Consider the following 14727-nt stretch of genomic DNA (forward strand, 5'->3'; position numbering starts at 1 on the left):
CCAAACGAAGAATCTGTAAGCTGCTTTGGCACACCCCAAGTGTTACTTTCCTAAAATAAAAAAATGTAAATAGATCACATACTTTATAAAACCTTTTTCTACATTTATATGTACACATTATAATCACCATACTTCAACTTTTAGAGTGTTGAAATGCCTTTCTCGTGTCTTTTATGTTGTGCAATGTTCCTCTAAAGAGTTAACTTATCCAGCAACAAAAGAAGAGTCACGTCATGTTAGTGAAAACAACTCCGGTTCTCTTGATATAGATTTAGTTCTGCAGCTATACAAGTTTTGAGCTTGCGCATATATAGGAAAAAGCCAATGAACAAAAGTACTTTAAATCGATAGAGAGCAAAGATTTCTTAAACCGCAAGTTTCACATGTACAAAACTTCTTCTAGATATATGAAGTTTATCATCATCATCCTCTGTTTTAATCTTGTTTAAGAATCAAGAATTGCCTCTTCTTGTTCTGCTTCCTGTTCTGCACGCAAGAGACGAGTCATGTCTAGTGAACACAACTCCCTTGTTCTTACGGTAGGGATTAAAAGTTGAAGCAATGCAACAATATAATCGATGTAAAGATCAAATTCGCAGAAAGCATAAAGGAGTTGAATACTCAGTTCATAGAATCAAGAACGGATCGCTTCAGAAACCAAAGACTTTACATGATACGGTTCATATCCACAAAATTCAAAACAAGAAAGCGATGTTTATCGTAGTTTAGATTAACCCTCTCACTCGTTCTCCTTGAGAACCTCTGCTTCCTCCTCCGCTGTGTAGTCACTCACGATGCCGAACTTTGCGCGAATCTCCTTATGGTCTTTGCAAGCTGCGATCTCATCAGCGACTCTCTGGCACGTGAGATCAAAAAGACCTTTGATGTTTAGGTAGTTCGAAGTCATGATGAGGTCAAGGACCATGGACAGATCCATTCGCGTGATGAACTTATCGTCCCACTTCTTGAGAGCCTCACCGGCGGCGGAGGAGGAGGAGGAGGAAGACGAACCACCACCGTCGACGACGTGGTTCTTGCAGTACTCGACCACCTTCGAGAGGACTTGGCCTGTGACTTCTTCAATCTTGCATTCACGAGCGCCGCTGCAGTCTTCAAAAAGATTCGACAAGAGCTGCGACTGAAGTACCACCGCTTCGTCCACTTCAAAGGATTCATCGTCGGAGCTCTTCAACACGAACATCTCCATCGTCCTTCTTTGCTGCGTGGCGATTTTCTCGTGAGAAGATTTGAACGAAGAATGAAAGAAGCGAGCGAGCGAGTGGTTAGAAAAGGTGGTGAATGAAGTTACTATGAGGCCATGCAGTGTATTTATAGGCGTTTTACAAGCGAGCGCACATGACATCAAGTATCTATTGAGAGTCAACTATTTAACTGAGAAAGCTAACCGAAATTCATGGAATATACACATTAGCACCAACGGAGTTACTATTTAGACCCTAATGAATTGGTACCATTATCATCATCATAATGATAGATGTATATATCTTTACCATCATAATCATATCAACGTTTGAATTATAAAATATGAAAGTAGATAGATATCTTTTATTGGACTTTTTTTTAGTTTGGGTTCCCAAATTTAAAGTAGGAAAAATACTCAACTAATATTTTACTAATTACTTTTGAGATATTTCATTACATCTTCCCAATGGAGATGATCAAGATGCATAAATTTGGTAGTTTCTAAAACTCCATAAAACAAAAAGTCCAAACAAAGAAAAACTCCAAACCATGGAAAGACAACTAAATCCAATAAGGAAAAAAAAACTAGATATCAAGCGAAACTTCTAGAACCTTAGAATATATCGAAAAAAGCAGTAGATGTCGGTCGCTAGCTCTCGCAACATTAACGAAACAATCCAACCTCTGGACAAATGCTTGCTGGTATTGTTTTACATATATATATATATATATATATATTCAACTAAGAGATTGAAAAATAAAGACTTAGCTGAAGCACTTGTTGTAGCTTCTAAGGTTATGGAAAGCACTACACAAAAATGTTTGGAAACTATATGTCAAAGGTTATTCAGGTACAAGAGATGGAGCATTTGGTATCAGAATTAGCAAGAGTGAGTGAGTAGAAGAGAAGGATTATTGACACAAGATTTCTTGGACTCGAAAAGGCTCCTAGTATATAAAACCTTCTTCTACATATGTACACATTATAATCACCATACTTCAATTTTTAGAGTTTTGAAATGCCTTTCTCTTGTCTTTTATGTTGTGCAATGTTCATATAAAGAGTTAACTTATCCAGCACCAAAAGAAGAGTCACGTCATGTTAGTGAAAACAACTCTGGTTCTCTTGATAGAGATTTAGTTCTGCAGCTATTTTTCAGCTTGTGCATAGGAAAGCCAATGAACAAAAGGACTTTAAATCGATAGAGAGCAAAGATCACTGACAGAAGATTTCTTAAAACGCAAGTTTCACATGTACAAAACTTCTTCTAGATATATGAAGTTTATCATCCATCATCCTCTGTTTTCTTGATCTTGTTTAAGAATCAAGAATTTCCTTTTCTTGTTCTGCACGCCAAAGACGAGTCATGTTTAGTGAACACAACTCTCTTGTTCTCATGGTTATTGATGTAAAGACTCTACTATAGTCTGAGACTTTGAAACCCAATTCAGAAAGCATAAACTCATACGATCAAGAACAACTTGCTTTATAAGACTTTCTGTTCATCTAATATCGATCAAGAACACTGTTGATATTATCAAAATCAAAACAAGAAAGCCAACTTCAACTATTATTGATCTAAAGATCCGTAAACAACATACAAACACAAAGATTCGAAAAGAAAGACTATCTAGCTAGGGTTTAGATTAACCCGCTCGGTCATTCATCAATCAAAAGCCCACTCGTTCTCCTTGAGAACCTCTGCTTCCTCCTCTGCTGTATAGTCACTCACGATGCCCAACGTTGCGCGAATCTCCTCGTGGTCTTTGCATGCCGCGATCTCGTCAGCGACTCTCTGGCAAGCGAGATCAAAAAGACCTTTGATGATTAGGTAGTTCGCAGCCTTGATGAGATCGTAGACCGTCGACAGATCCATTTGCGTGATGAACTCATCGTCCCACTTCTTGAGAGCATCGCCGGAGGCGGCGGAAGAAGAATTGGCACCACCGTCGTCGACGACGACGGCGTGGTTCTCGCAGTATTCGATTACCTTCGCGAGGATCTTGCCTGTGACGTTCTCAATCTTGTGTTCAGGACCGTTGCAATCTTCAACAACATGCGACAAGGGCTGAGATTGGAGTACGACGGCTTCATCGACTTCAAAGGATTCATCGTCGGAGCTCTTCAACACGATCATCTTCTTCTCCTTCTCCATCGTCTTTCTTTGCTGCGTGGTGATGAAAGAGCTGAGAGAGAGAGAGAGAGAGAGAGAGAGAGAGAGAGAGAGAGCTAATGAATTAAGTAAAGGTGGTGAATGAAGAAGTTATGAGCCAATGCATATTGGTGTATTTAAAGGCGTTTAGTAGAAGCACATCAAGTTTACATCTAGTGAGAGTAAAATTTTTAATGAAATTTTCAATTAAATTTTGTTTTATAAAATTGGATTACAAAATTCACTGAAATATTCTTCGAAATTTTTTTATTAATCAAACCGAAAAATTGACTGAAAAACCTAACTGAAATTCATAGAACATACATATGAGCACATAATGAGTTATTATATCTAGATCCTAATGAATTGGTACCATTGTCATCATCATCATAGATATATCTGTACCATCATAATCATATATCAATTGTTTGAATTTTGTTTAAAGGTAATAATAGCATATTAAGTAGATATTTTTAGTTGGATTTTTTTTTAAAAATAGGAGAATACTCAATTAGTATTTTCTTATCATTTTATTTATTACTGTTTGAGATATTTCATTACATTTTTCCAATGGAATCTAAATTGAAATACAAAAGCAAGATACATAAATTTGGTAGTTTCTACAACTCCAAAAACATAAGTCCAAACAAAGAAAAACTACAACCATGGAAAGACAAATTAGATCCAATAAACCATAACACATAACAAACTACCCTAAGGCCAGCTCCAACGGTGGTATGTAGTAAGATATTTAACTTATTAAAAAATAAATTATGTAATCTGAGAAGTTAGGTTTTGAAAAAATCTTCCAGTGAATTATGTAAAACAGAACTTTCGAAAAACCTTTGAGAACCTATGAATACATGTTAGGTTTTTGATTGAGCAGTTTTTATTAAAAAAAAATTTTAATAGATAATAAAATAATTATAAAACAGAACTTTTGGAAAACCTTTAAGAACCTATGAATACATGTTAGGTTTTTGATTGAGCAGTTTTTATTAAAAAATAAAACTTAAATAGATAATAAATTAATTATAAAATATTAATATTTTAACACTAAGAACCTAAAATAAATATTATATCGTTGAAGTTGCTCTGAGGACTAGATATCAAGTGAAAAAACTAAAGTCTGAGAATTTCGGAAGAAAGCAGTAGATGTCGCGAGCTTTACTGATAAAGATACAATATTAACGGAACAAATTTGAAACTTCTTTAATTATATTTTATATTTAACTGTAATTTAAAAGATTAATGTGTTTTAATTTTGTTTTTCTCCAGCTTGGAGCCTAATCAAAACCAAGACAAGCTCTAGAGAACGCTACACTCTTAATCTAGTGGTTTTTGCTCAGTTTGAATGAACCAAGGCCAATCACATCTACATTGGCTATAAACTTTTGCAATGGGTATAAAGTATGTGATTGGGTTGGCATTCTAATCATACTCTTCACTGTTGTGTTTTTTTTTTTAAAGGATTCATATTTAGCTTGCTCGATTGTGTGATCGAATTGGAATAATTTTGTTTTCTAATTCTAAACCTATCATTCCCACAAGTGATATTGACATTGGTATTGTCCCTTGTGATCTTCTTCTTTAGTTGTTTATATGACATAAACCTTGAGATGTTCTTACAGTTAATTATATTCTAATATTTAATCCAAAATCTTTAATATTCCTGGTCAATTAGATTTTAAGTTCTGAATCCAAAATTTCTTAATGTTTTATATCGACAGTCGTTTAAGGTATTGTTTAAACATTGAATTACATAATTTTACCAATTATTCTTAAAAAAATTCATTGAAAAAGTTGATTAAAAGCCTAACTTAAATTTAGGACATACACAATTGCATCAAATGAGTAAATATTATTTATTATCATCACTTTTTTTTATTATCATCATCACAATAATTTTACCATCATAATTGTATCAACACCACTACATTGTTACTAGACTACTAGTACATTATTCATTACTACTATAACATCATTGTTATCATTTTTTATCCATACATAGTCATATCACCATACAAATCTAAATAAAAGAGAGAGTAAATAATCTTCAGTAATATTTTTAATTTGTACTGCACTATGCATTGCTCATATTTTACTCATGTTTTTTTCAAGTTTTGCTCACTTCTTTTATTTCTTATTTTTTCTACTCAGTCATATAGTGTGAGTCATTGGCATAATATAATAGTTAGAGTCATCACCTTAATCCAATGATGGAGAAGAGAGTGAGCCTGAAAAATCCAGTGTGCTTTAGCGGGTGCTTTAAGGTACCAATTCCATCTCGTGTGTCTTATGTTGTGAGGATTCTTTGTTTTGTAGTGTTGCCAATACATTCCGAGAAATTCACTATGAACAACTGTTGACATGAATACCCATTCTCTGACTTCTCACTCTCTTGCGACAGAGCCTCGTGGGCATGTGAACAGTAGGTTCTTAGCCATAGTGCAGTTCCAATATTGGCACTGCTCTTCAGGTCAATTAGAAGCCAAACAGCTTTAGATGATAACTATAAGTTAAAATATGGTGGTATATTCTAGTTAGATGAGAGAAGATCCCTGATTTCTCTCAACCATTTTTATTATATATATTGTCAACAAATCTCACTCAACAGACAGAGTTCAGTGTCTTAGATCTAGAAATTTTACGATCCATCAACCAAAAATAGAAACACAAAGATTAGAAGAAACACAATAGCAGCAAAATAGAACACAACGATTTACGAATAGTGTTCTAGGTTTTAACTATTAGTTTATATAAAAGTAGTATTTCTAGTTCGCTAAAGAGAAGATCAATATATACATGTGTGATAGAAGACGACGAAGCACGAGAGAAGTGAAATGAAGAAGAAGATTTTAATCAAGTCAATCTTGGAGAGCAAGTTTTTTTTTTAATTTTGATTTACTGAAATAAACCAAACCGAATCAATATTTTGTTTTATGTAAACTAGAGTTTATATCGGAAAATCGCAACCAATAGTAATACAGGGTCTGGCATTTATATACAAGGTGTGACATTAAAAGGGCATATAAAGTTTGCAGAATTATTTTATTAAACATAGTATTTTGCAAGATTATTAATAATAAACAAAAAGATTGTTGTTTTTATAGTAGAATTAATTTCTGCGGTTTAGGTTTTATCATCGTTTTGTTGATCCATACATAATTATATCACCATACAAATCTAAACAAAAGAGAGAGTAAATAAGCTCCAGTAATATTTCTAATATGTGTACTACTACTATGCGTTGCTCATATTTTTACTCATATTTTTCTTACTTGTTTTATTTCTTATTATTTTGGCTGTGGAGGTGAAAATATAATTGCTCAAAGTGAGTTTCAGAAACGTCATCAACTTTATATGTGTCTAAGCTATTTTTTAATTTGTGCCTCATATTAGAAATGCTTTTTACCGGCGGCATCAGACGCTTGAGATGGAAATGACACCGGATGAACCACTTTGCACACCGGATACCACATTTTCACTCTCTCCTCTATCATGAGTTCCATCAAGCTATCTACATGCTGCACAACAGGCCAGTAGTGCTCGGAACGAAAGGTTATGTAATTACGGCCCCATAGAGAAGATTCCTCCAAACAAAGGAGAGCAAACGCCAAAGGGTTCCAAGTGCAAACAACCTGACAACAATGAATCTTGAAGGTTTGTTAAGTTTATCTTAAGTTTCAACCTGATGTTCTCTTTTGTATATTGACCAAAATGTTTGTTCTTGTTTGTAGTGGCCATGCTGATGGAATTGATAATGCTCTAATCCAGCCGGTACTAGGCAGTGAATCATATATCCTCAACATCAAATCACTAAAGATTATCTTCAAGAGGTAAACCATAAATTCAAGGACGTCTGCCTTGAAAGCTTGAAAATCAGTCTGTGGTTCAATAACGCCAGCTCGAGGAAAAGATGAAGCTTTAATAATAATCTAGTTGCCATCTTATATTTCTCATGTAGTAGTAACCAACCAACTCTTGACCATCGCATAAAGAGAAATCCCGGTTCTGACATATAAAATAAAGGAGGGGAACTCCGATTTTGGAATAAGAGAAATCCCGGTTGTGGATATAAAATAAAGGAGGGAAATTCCGGTTTTCACATTTGATTGAAGGGAGTATATAATCTTTAGCAATTAATAATTTTTGACTACGAATTTAGGACAAGAAAAGAGCCTAGCAATGCCACACGAAACAACTTATTTTGTTTAATGTTACATAAAAGTAGCTCCATCCAAGAGCAACATGACAGGAATCATTCATTGTAGTTGTTTTGATTTTCAAAAAACTCTTAGCACATGATGCATTCATTGTAAAAATTTTTTTTTGGATTGAGTAAATTTAACATTCATTCACAAAAAAAATGTGGAAGCAAATAATAAGTTTAATGTAACATAATTTTTTTTATAAATTTTTTTTTTTAAAATAGCTCCATACAAAGCAGCAACTCCAAGAAAAAAAAACTCCAAGTAGGGTAACTAGATCCGTACGGGTTTGAGTAATAGTGTCATCATCCACAGCCACCACACATTTTCGTGGAACTCCACTCGCACTTTTTCGTTGCATTTCGTTGCCCCAAGCAAACTCTTCAAATGTTCAAACACTTTAGTAGTTCCTTTATAACCAAGAACATCCAACACCTTCACTTGCAACAGACCAATGGTCACATCGCATGTGTCACTATGACACTATCACGACCCTGGTGAAACCTCAAAAAGAAGATGCATGCAACGATTTAAAGTACGTTTCTTTGTACATAGTATATATAAATTTTTGCTTACTGAAAATATACCTTGATGAATAGTAGGTGGTTAATGAATTTAGGAAAATGTTTATTAATTAATGAGTGTAATTTATTTATGAATTTTCCAATTATATATTATGTTTTATATCATTGAATTGCATAATTTTACTGAAACATTCTTCAAACAAATTTATTAATTAAACCAAAAAATTGACTGAGAAACCTCACCGAAATTCAATAGAACATACACATTAGTACCAAATGAGTTACTATTTAGATCATAATGATTTGGTGCAATTATATATATCATCTTCATCATAGATATAACTTTACCATCATAATCTTACCAACGTTTGAATTTTTTAAAGGTAATAGTAAAACATTAATTGAATTTTGTTTTTAAGTTGGGTTCCCAAATTTAAAATAGGAAAAATACTCAATTTGTATTTGATTATTATCTATACTATTAAAAGGGAATGAGTTTTAAAAAATCTACCTATGAAAAGTTGTTGGACCCTTTCATTAAACTTAACTATTTTTTTGGTCTCACCTTATATTTCTCTAACCATGCAATAGTCAATTACCTTATATTTCTCTAACTATGCAATAATCAATTACCTTATATTTCTCTAATTTAGTTTAATAACATATTCTAAATATATATATTCTAAATATATTGTTATAATGATTTTTGATAAGAATATATTATAGATGCGATTGAAAATTTATATTATTAAAAGAAAATATTTTTAAAAATATTTATAAAAAAATTTATAACATCTATATAAAACTCTTTATTTTTTATCCTACCATTAACTACAATAACTATAAATAATTTAAATAAATCCTATTATTATTTCTCATTTTGTATGATACACTTCTCTAATTATTTTTCTTATTATCATCCAATGTTATTGTTGTTATTCAATAACGTTATATACATCATATATTATGCTCAAAGATGGATATATAATATTTAGATATCAATTATTAAAATGAAATCATATATCATACAACATATTATATCATGTCATCTAACATTATATAATTCTAAATATTTACAAAATCAAATTTAATAAAAAAAACACTTTAGCAAATCATTTGGTAAAACAAAATTATATATATTTACGTTAAATTATTTGTATTACATTAATATATTAGAAGTTTCATTCATCTCTTAAAATATTATTGAAGATTATTTTTTCCTACCATATAAACCAAATGCCGGGTCACACTTGATTGCATGTTTTTTCGAAGTTTGCATGCTTTAAATTAAAGAATTTTCATTAAATCTAAACCAGCTTATGTACAAGTCATCGTGTTTACTGGTTCGACGACGGGTCCAAACTTAATATAAAAGTATTGTTCTCATCTAATTGAAAATAATTTATTATAAAATAACAGACGCACTGAGTCTAATCAATCCATATAATTTTTTTTGAAAAAAGTAATCAAACGATTAAAAATATAATTACATAATAATAATTTTTTTGACATAATAATAATTTTGTAACATAATAATGTATAACAAGACTAAAATACTAATTCATATCATATATTTTTATCAACTGAAAAATAACCCGCGCTTTTAAGCGCGGATCAAAATTTAGTTATTTTATTAATAACCATTTTTCTAATGGAGATGATCTAAACTGAATTACAAAAGCAAGATACATAAATTTTGTAGTTTCTAAACTTCAAATACAAAAGTCCAAACAAAGGAAACTCCAAACCATGGAAAGACAAACTTAATCCAGTAAACCATACATAACACATAACAAACTACCATAACAACTGGATATCAAATGAAACTTTTAAAACGCTGAGAAAATCAGAAAAAGCAGTAGATGTTGCTTCCTCTACTGGGCTACTAATCAGTTTGCACTAATGGGCTTCGGGAAGGGTTTATGAGCTTCAAAATCTAAGCTTATTGCTTACAATCCGGGTTCGATTTAGGGCCTTCTCAGGCCTTGGGCTCTAATTAAAATTTGCTTTGGTCACTTTTTCCTAGGTTTTGGTTTGCTATTGATATGGGTTTTAACCAAGGATTAACCAATGTAACTGGTCACTCTTTTGTCACTTTAATATATACTAGATCTTGATCCGCGCGACTGCGCGAGTATTTAATTTGTGTTTGTATTTAATGATATATTTGTTAATGTAGTCATATTTGTAAATATAAATGTTATATTTGTACTTGATTTTATATTTTATTATTTTAGCGTAAAATGTATCACCGATATTAGGTATTATATAAAAAATTTAACATCTATATAATAAGATCCATGTCTAAGATAAAAAATAGACAATTGTCAATTAGCATGCTAACTATAAATGAAACATTAGCTATAATCTTTGTAAGAAAATAAAATGTTTGTTAAACTTATATGAAATTTGGAACATATACAAATTAAGATTGAAAATAAAATGAAAATATAAATTTGAAGTGACTGATAAAAAATTATAAATGGGTTTAAATTTGTGTACATTTAAACCACGACTTTACAGATGTTTGCTTTTATTTTTGTAAATAAATATTTATTTTGTCTAAGTGATAATATGTATTTTTAAAATTTTTACATGTGTTAAATAATTATTTAATAACATTTATAAGCATAATAATTTTATAGTTTATATTTTTTTTAATTTTATTTTATCTTGTAAACCGTCAATTGTATTACCACTATTTTTAGAATATGATCCTTGCATATATACAAATGTTTTATTTTGTTTTTTTGTGGATCAAAATTTTATGAGAATGTCTAATGAATTATTTTATATACATGGTAAATAATTATAATGGTGCATGTAACATATTTATATTGGTAAGAAGCAGAATATGTTCAGAAAAAAAGAAGAGTAACGTGAAATGTGGGGGAGAATGAGACAAAATATAATTTATATTGTTATATAAATATTTTGTGTATATTATTGATATTCATGAATGTTTATAATATTAATATGACATAGATAAGTTAAAAGATTTATATTGAATTGATTGTAAATTTAATTTAAGAAATGTTTTATTAATTTTTAAAAAGACATGGAAAACATAAAATTAGGAGTAATTATTACTTCATTAATTTTGGAAAAGACAAAGATTACTTAAAAGTAGGTTCATTTAATTATTTCAGTGGCATTAAACTGTAAATATTGTGCAAGTTTAAGGGTTAGTCTTAATTTGTACTTCTCTTTTAATAGATTAGATGCCATCAAATGTTCAATAAATCAAAAATTTCTTTAACTATATTTTAGACATAATTTTTAATCTAAAAGATTAATGGATTTAAGTTTGTTTTTTTTTCCAGTTTGGTGCCTAATCAAAACAAAGACTAAAGACAAGACTACATTCTTAATCCGAAATGAACCAATGCCAACCATTATACATTGGCTATCAACTTTGCAATGGGTATAAAGTATGTGACTGGCTGGCCTTTCTACTCATACTCCCATTGTTGTGTTTATTGGAAGAATTCATATATGGCTTACTCGATTGTGCGATCGAATTGGAATATTTTCTTTCCTAATTCTTTTTGAGCAACTTTTTCCTCATTCTAAAGTTGTTATTCTCAAAAGTGATTTTAGTAAACGTGATGTTTTTTCCTTATGCTCTTTTTCTTTAGTTGTTTATATGAGCATGAACTGTGATATGTTCTTAACGGTTAATTAGATTTGAGTTTCTACTACAAAGTTTTAATATTCTTGATCAATTAGATTTTAAGTTCTAAATCAAAAATTTCTTATTATTTTATATTGACAATCGGTTAAAGAATCGTTTAAACATAAAGTTACATAATCTTACCAGAAGATATGTTCAAACAAATTCATTCAAAAATTGATTGAAAGCCTAATTAAAATTCAATAGGAAATACACACTCGCATCAAATGAGTTAATATGTTGATCATAATGAGTAAATATTATTATCATCATTACAATAGTTTTACAATCATAATCGAATCAACGCCACTACATTATTACTGCTAAATTCATTGTTACATAATCATTTTTTAATCCATACATAATCACATCACCATACATCTAAACAAAAGAGAGAGTAAATAATCTTTAGTAATATTTTTAATTTGTACTACACTATGCATTGCTCATATTTTACTTATACAATATTTTGTACAAGCTTTGCTCACTTTTTACTCATAAGATGAGTCATATAATGTGAATCATTAGATGTCTTGTATTAGAGACCCTTTCTATTCAAGAACTAATGGCTTGTAATGCAGCCAGTAGACAACTTGATGGAACCTAGGCACGGAGAAGAGAGTGAACCGGAAAAATCTGGTGGCTCATAGTGTTGTCAGTATAATCTAATACGTTCACAAATAACAACTGTTGAATGTCAAATTTAATATTTTTTAAACGACATTTTGATAAATCTTAACCCTATTAAATTGAAATCTAGACCTTAAATTTGTGTCAGATAAACTTTTTACAACCACGGTTGTCTCATTAAATGACACAATTTTTTTGGATCTGTTGTCTGTTTTGGACTTTGTTTTTGGGTCTTGTTTGCCAATTTAATATTTTCTAGACGACGAATTTTTCGTTGCATGTAATTGAAAGACATACATCAAAGAATTGAAGATAAGCAATGCTCTACTCAAAATATGAGACATGGGGTGTATGGACGAATCTAGACAATCTTTTTATTAGATGCACTATTAATTATAAAACAATAAAAATAAACAGAATATAAGGAATTGAACCATGGTTGTTGTGGTGCACATCATACAAACATTCTTTATGTTTTCTGTAAAGAAAATTAAGTTATAAACAAGTATTATGGGTGCACAGGCCATCATAGTGCAAAACCTAGCTTGTCCCTGATCGGGGGATACAACTCCAACAAGGGTAAAATATAGATCCCTACGGGTTTGAATAATTGCGGCATCATTGACCACAACATTTTCAGGGAACTCCACTCGCACTTTTGGGATGCATTCTGTTCCCGTAAGGAAACTCTTCAAGTGTTAAAACTCTTCAGCCATTCCTCTATAACCTTGACTTGGAACAGACCAATGGTAACATTACCTGTATAAACATCCAGACCCTGGGGGGAGCATCAAGAAGATGCATGCAACGACTAAGTCCATGTATCTATAGGTAACATGATCTTTTTACAAAGTCTTTCTCTTTAACCCTATATCTCTCTCTTCAGATAATTTTTCTGTCTTGCCTTTGTAGAAACCCTCGAGCTTTCTTCGAGTTATGATGTCAACAACTTAGACAGCTCCGCTATTTATTGGGCCTTCATGACATAAGTTAATGGGCCTGGTTTGGACTTGAAAATTGCTACTTAATTATTCACATTATAAAACTCTGAAACAGAGTCCATGTTTGGAGCAATGGTCTTTTGATTGAAGAAGAGTAGTCTGATTCAATCTCACAAGCAATCCAACTCTATACAATGCTTGCTGGTATTGTTTTACATATATATATATATTTATATATATTCAATTAAGAGATCGAAAAATAAAGACTTCGCCGAAGCACTTGTTGTAGCTTCTAAGGTTACGGAAAGCATTACACAAAAATGTTTGGAAACTATATGTCAAAGGTTATTCAGGTACAATAGATGGAGCATTTGGTATCAGAATTAGCAAGAGTGAGTGATTAGAAGAGAAGGATCATTGACACAAGATTTTTTGACTGGAGCAGGCTTCTAATGTATAAAACCTTCTTCTACATATGTACACATTATAATCACCATACTTTGTTTTTTTTTTAGAGTTTTGAAGTGGCTTTTATCTTGTCTTTTACGTTCTGCAGATTAAAGAATGCTCTTATCCAGCACCAGAAGAAGAGTTACGTCATATTAGTGAGAACAACTCTAGTTCTATTGTTAGAGATTGATGAGTTGCAGCTATACGAGTTATTGAGTTTGTGCATAGGAAAGCCAATGAACAAAAGTACTGTAAATCGATAGAGAGCTTGGTGTCAGACTCAGAACTAGTAGAGAACGATCACTGAAAGAAAGATTTCTTAAAACGCAAGGCTTCACATGTACAAAACTTCTTTTACATACATGCAGTTTATCATCATCCTCAATCTTGCTTAAGCGTCAAGAAAGGTTCACATTCACAAAACCATATCAAGAAAGCAATGTTCATCTAATATCGATCTAAAGATTCGAAAACACACACACCAAACAAAGAAAAACTAGTTAGGGTTCACATTAACCCGCTCGTTCAATCAATCAAAGGCCCACTGGTTCTCCTTGAGAACCTCTGCTTCTTCCTCTGCTGTAGAGTCATTCACGAGGCCGAACTTTGACCGAATCTCCCTATGGTCTTTGCATGCTGCGATCTTATCAGCGACCCTCTGGCACTTGAGATATGATAGAGAGAATTTCTTGATACGAGAACCGCATTGCAAAGCGAATGTTCGTTCCACAAAGTTTCTGAAGCTCTCCTTGATTTCATCCCTCCATTCTTCACCCTCTGGGTGCTGCAGCATGACATAATCATCTAAATCGAGATTGTGAACTAGTGCAAACAGATACCTCCACTTTTTCGAGAGATCAGAAGTTGAAGCAGCAAGTTTGGTCGGAAGCAAGGACAAGATCTCTCCCAGAACCTCTTGAGGGAGACAGCTGATTGCATCTC

The 14727-nt window shown here is 31.9% G+C and overlaps 2 protein-coding genes across 2 annotated transcripts; both read right to left on the minus strand.

Moving 5' to 3' along the window:
* Positions 1 to 601: 601 nt before the first annotated feature.
* LOC106368413 (SKP1-like protein 13) lies at positions 602 to 1787 on the minus strand. Its single transcript, XM_013808371.3, has one exon. It carries the CDS (start codon positions 1361 to 1363, stop codon positions 740 to 742), a length of 624 nt encoding a protein of 207 aa, XP_013663825.2. The 5' UTR covers positions 1364 to 1787; the 3' UTR covers positions 602 to 739.
* A 924-nt stretch (positions 1788 to 2711) lies between these two features.
* On the minus strand, positions 2712 to 3681 carry LOC106368412 (SKP1-like protein 13). Its single transcript, XM_013808370.3, has one exon. It carries the CDS (start codon positions 3357 to 3359, stop codon positions 2871 to 2873), a length of 489 nt encoding a protein of 162 aa, XP_013663824.1. The 5' UTR covers positions 3360 to 3681; the 3' UTR covers positions 2712 to 2870.
* Positions 3682 to 14727: the final 11046 nt, after the last annotated feature.

The sequence above is a fragment of the Brassica napus genome, chromosome A9, assembly GCF_020379485.1.
Source record: "Brassica napus cultivar Da-Ae chromosome A9, Da-Ae, whole genome shotgun sequence".
NCBI classification, from domain to species: domain Eukaryota; kingdom Viridiplantae; phylum Streptophyta; class Magnoliopsida; order Brassicales; family Brassicaceae; genus Brassica; species Brassica napus.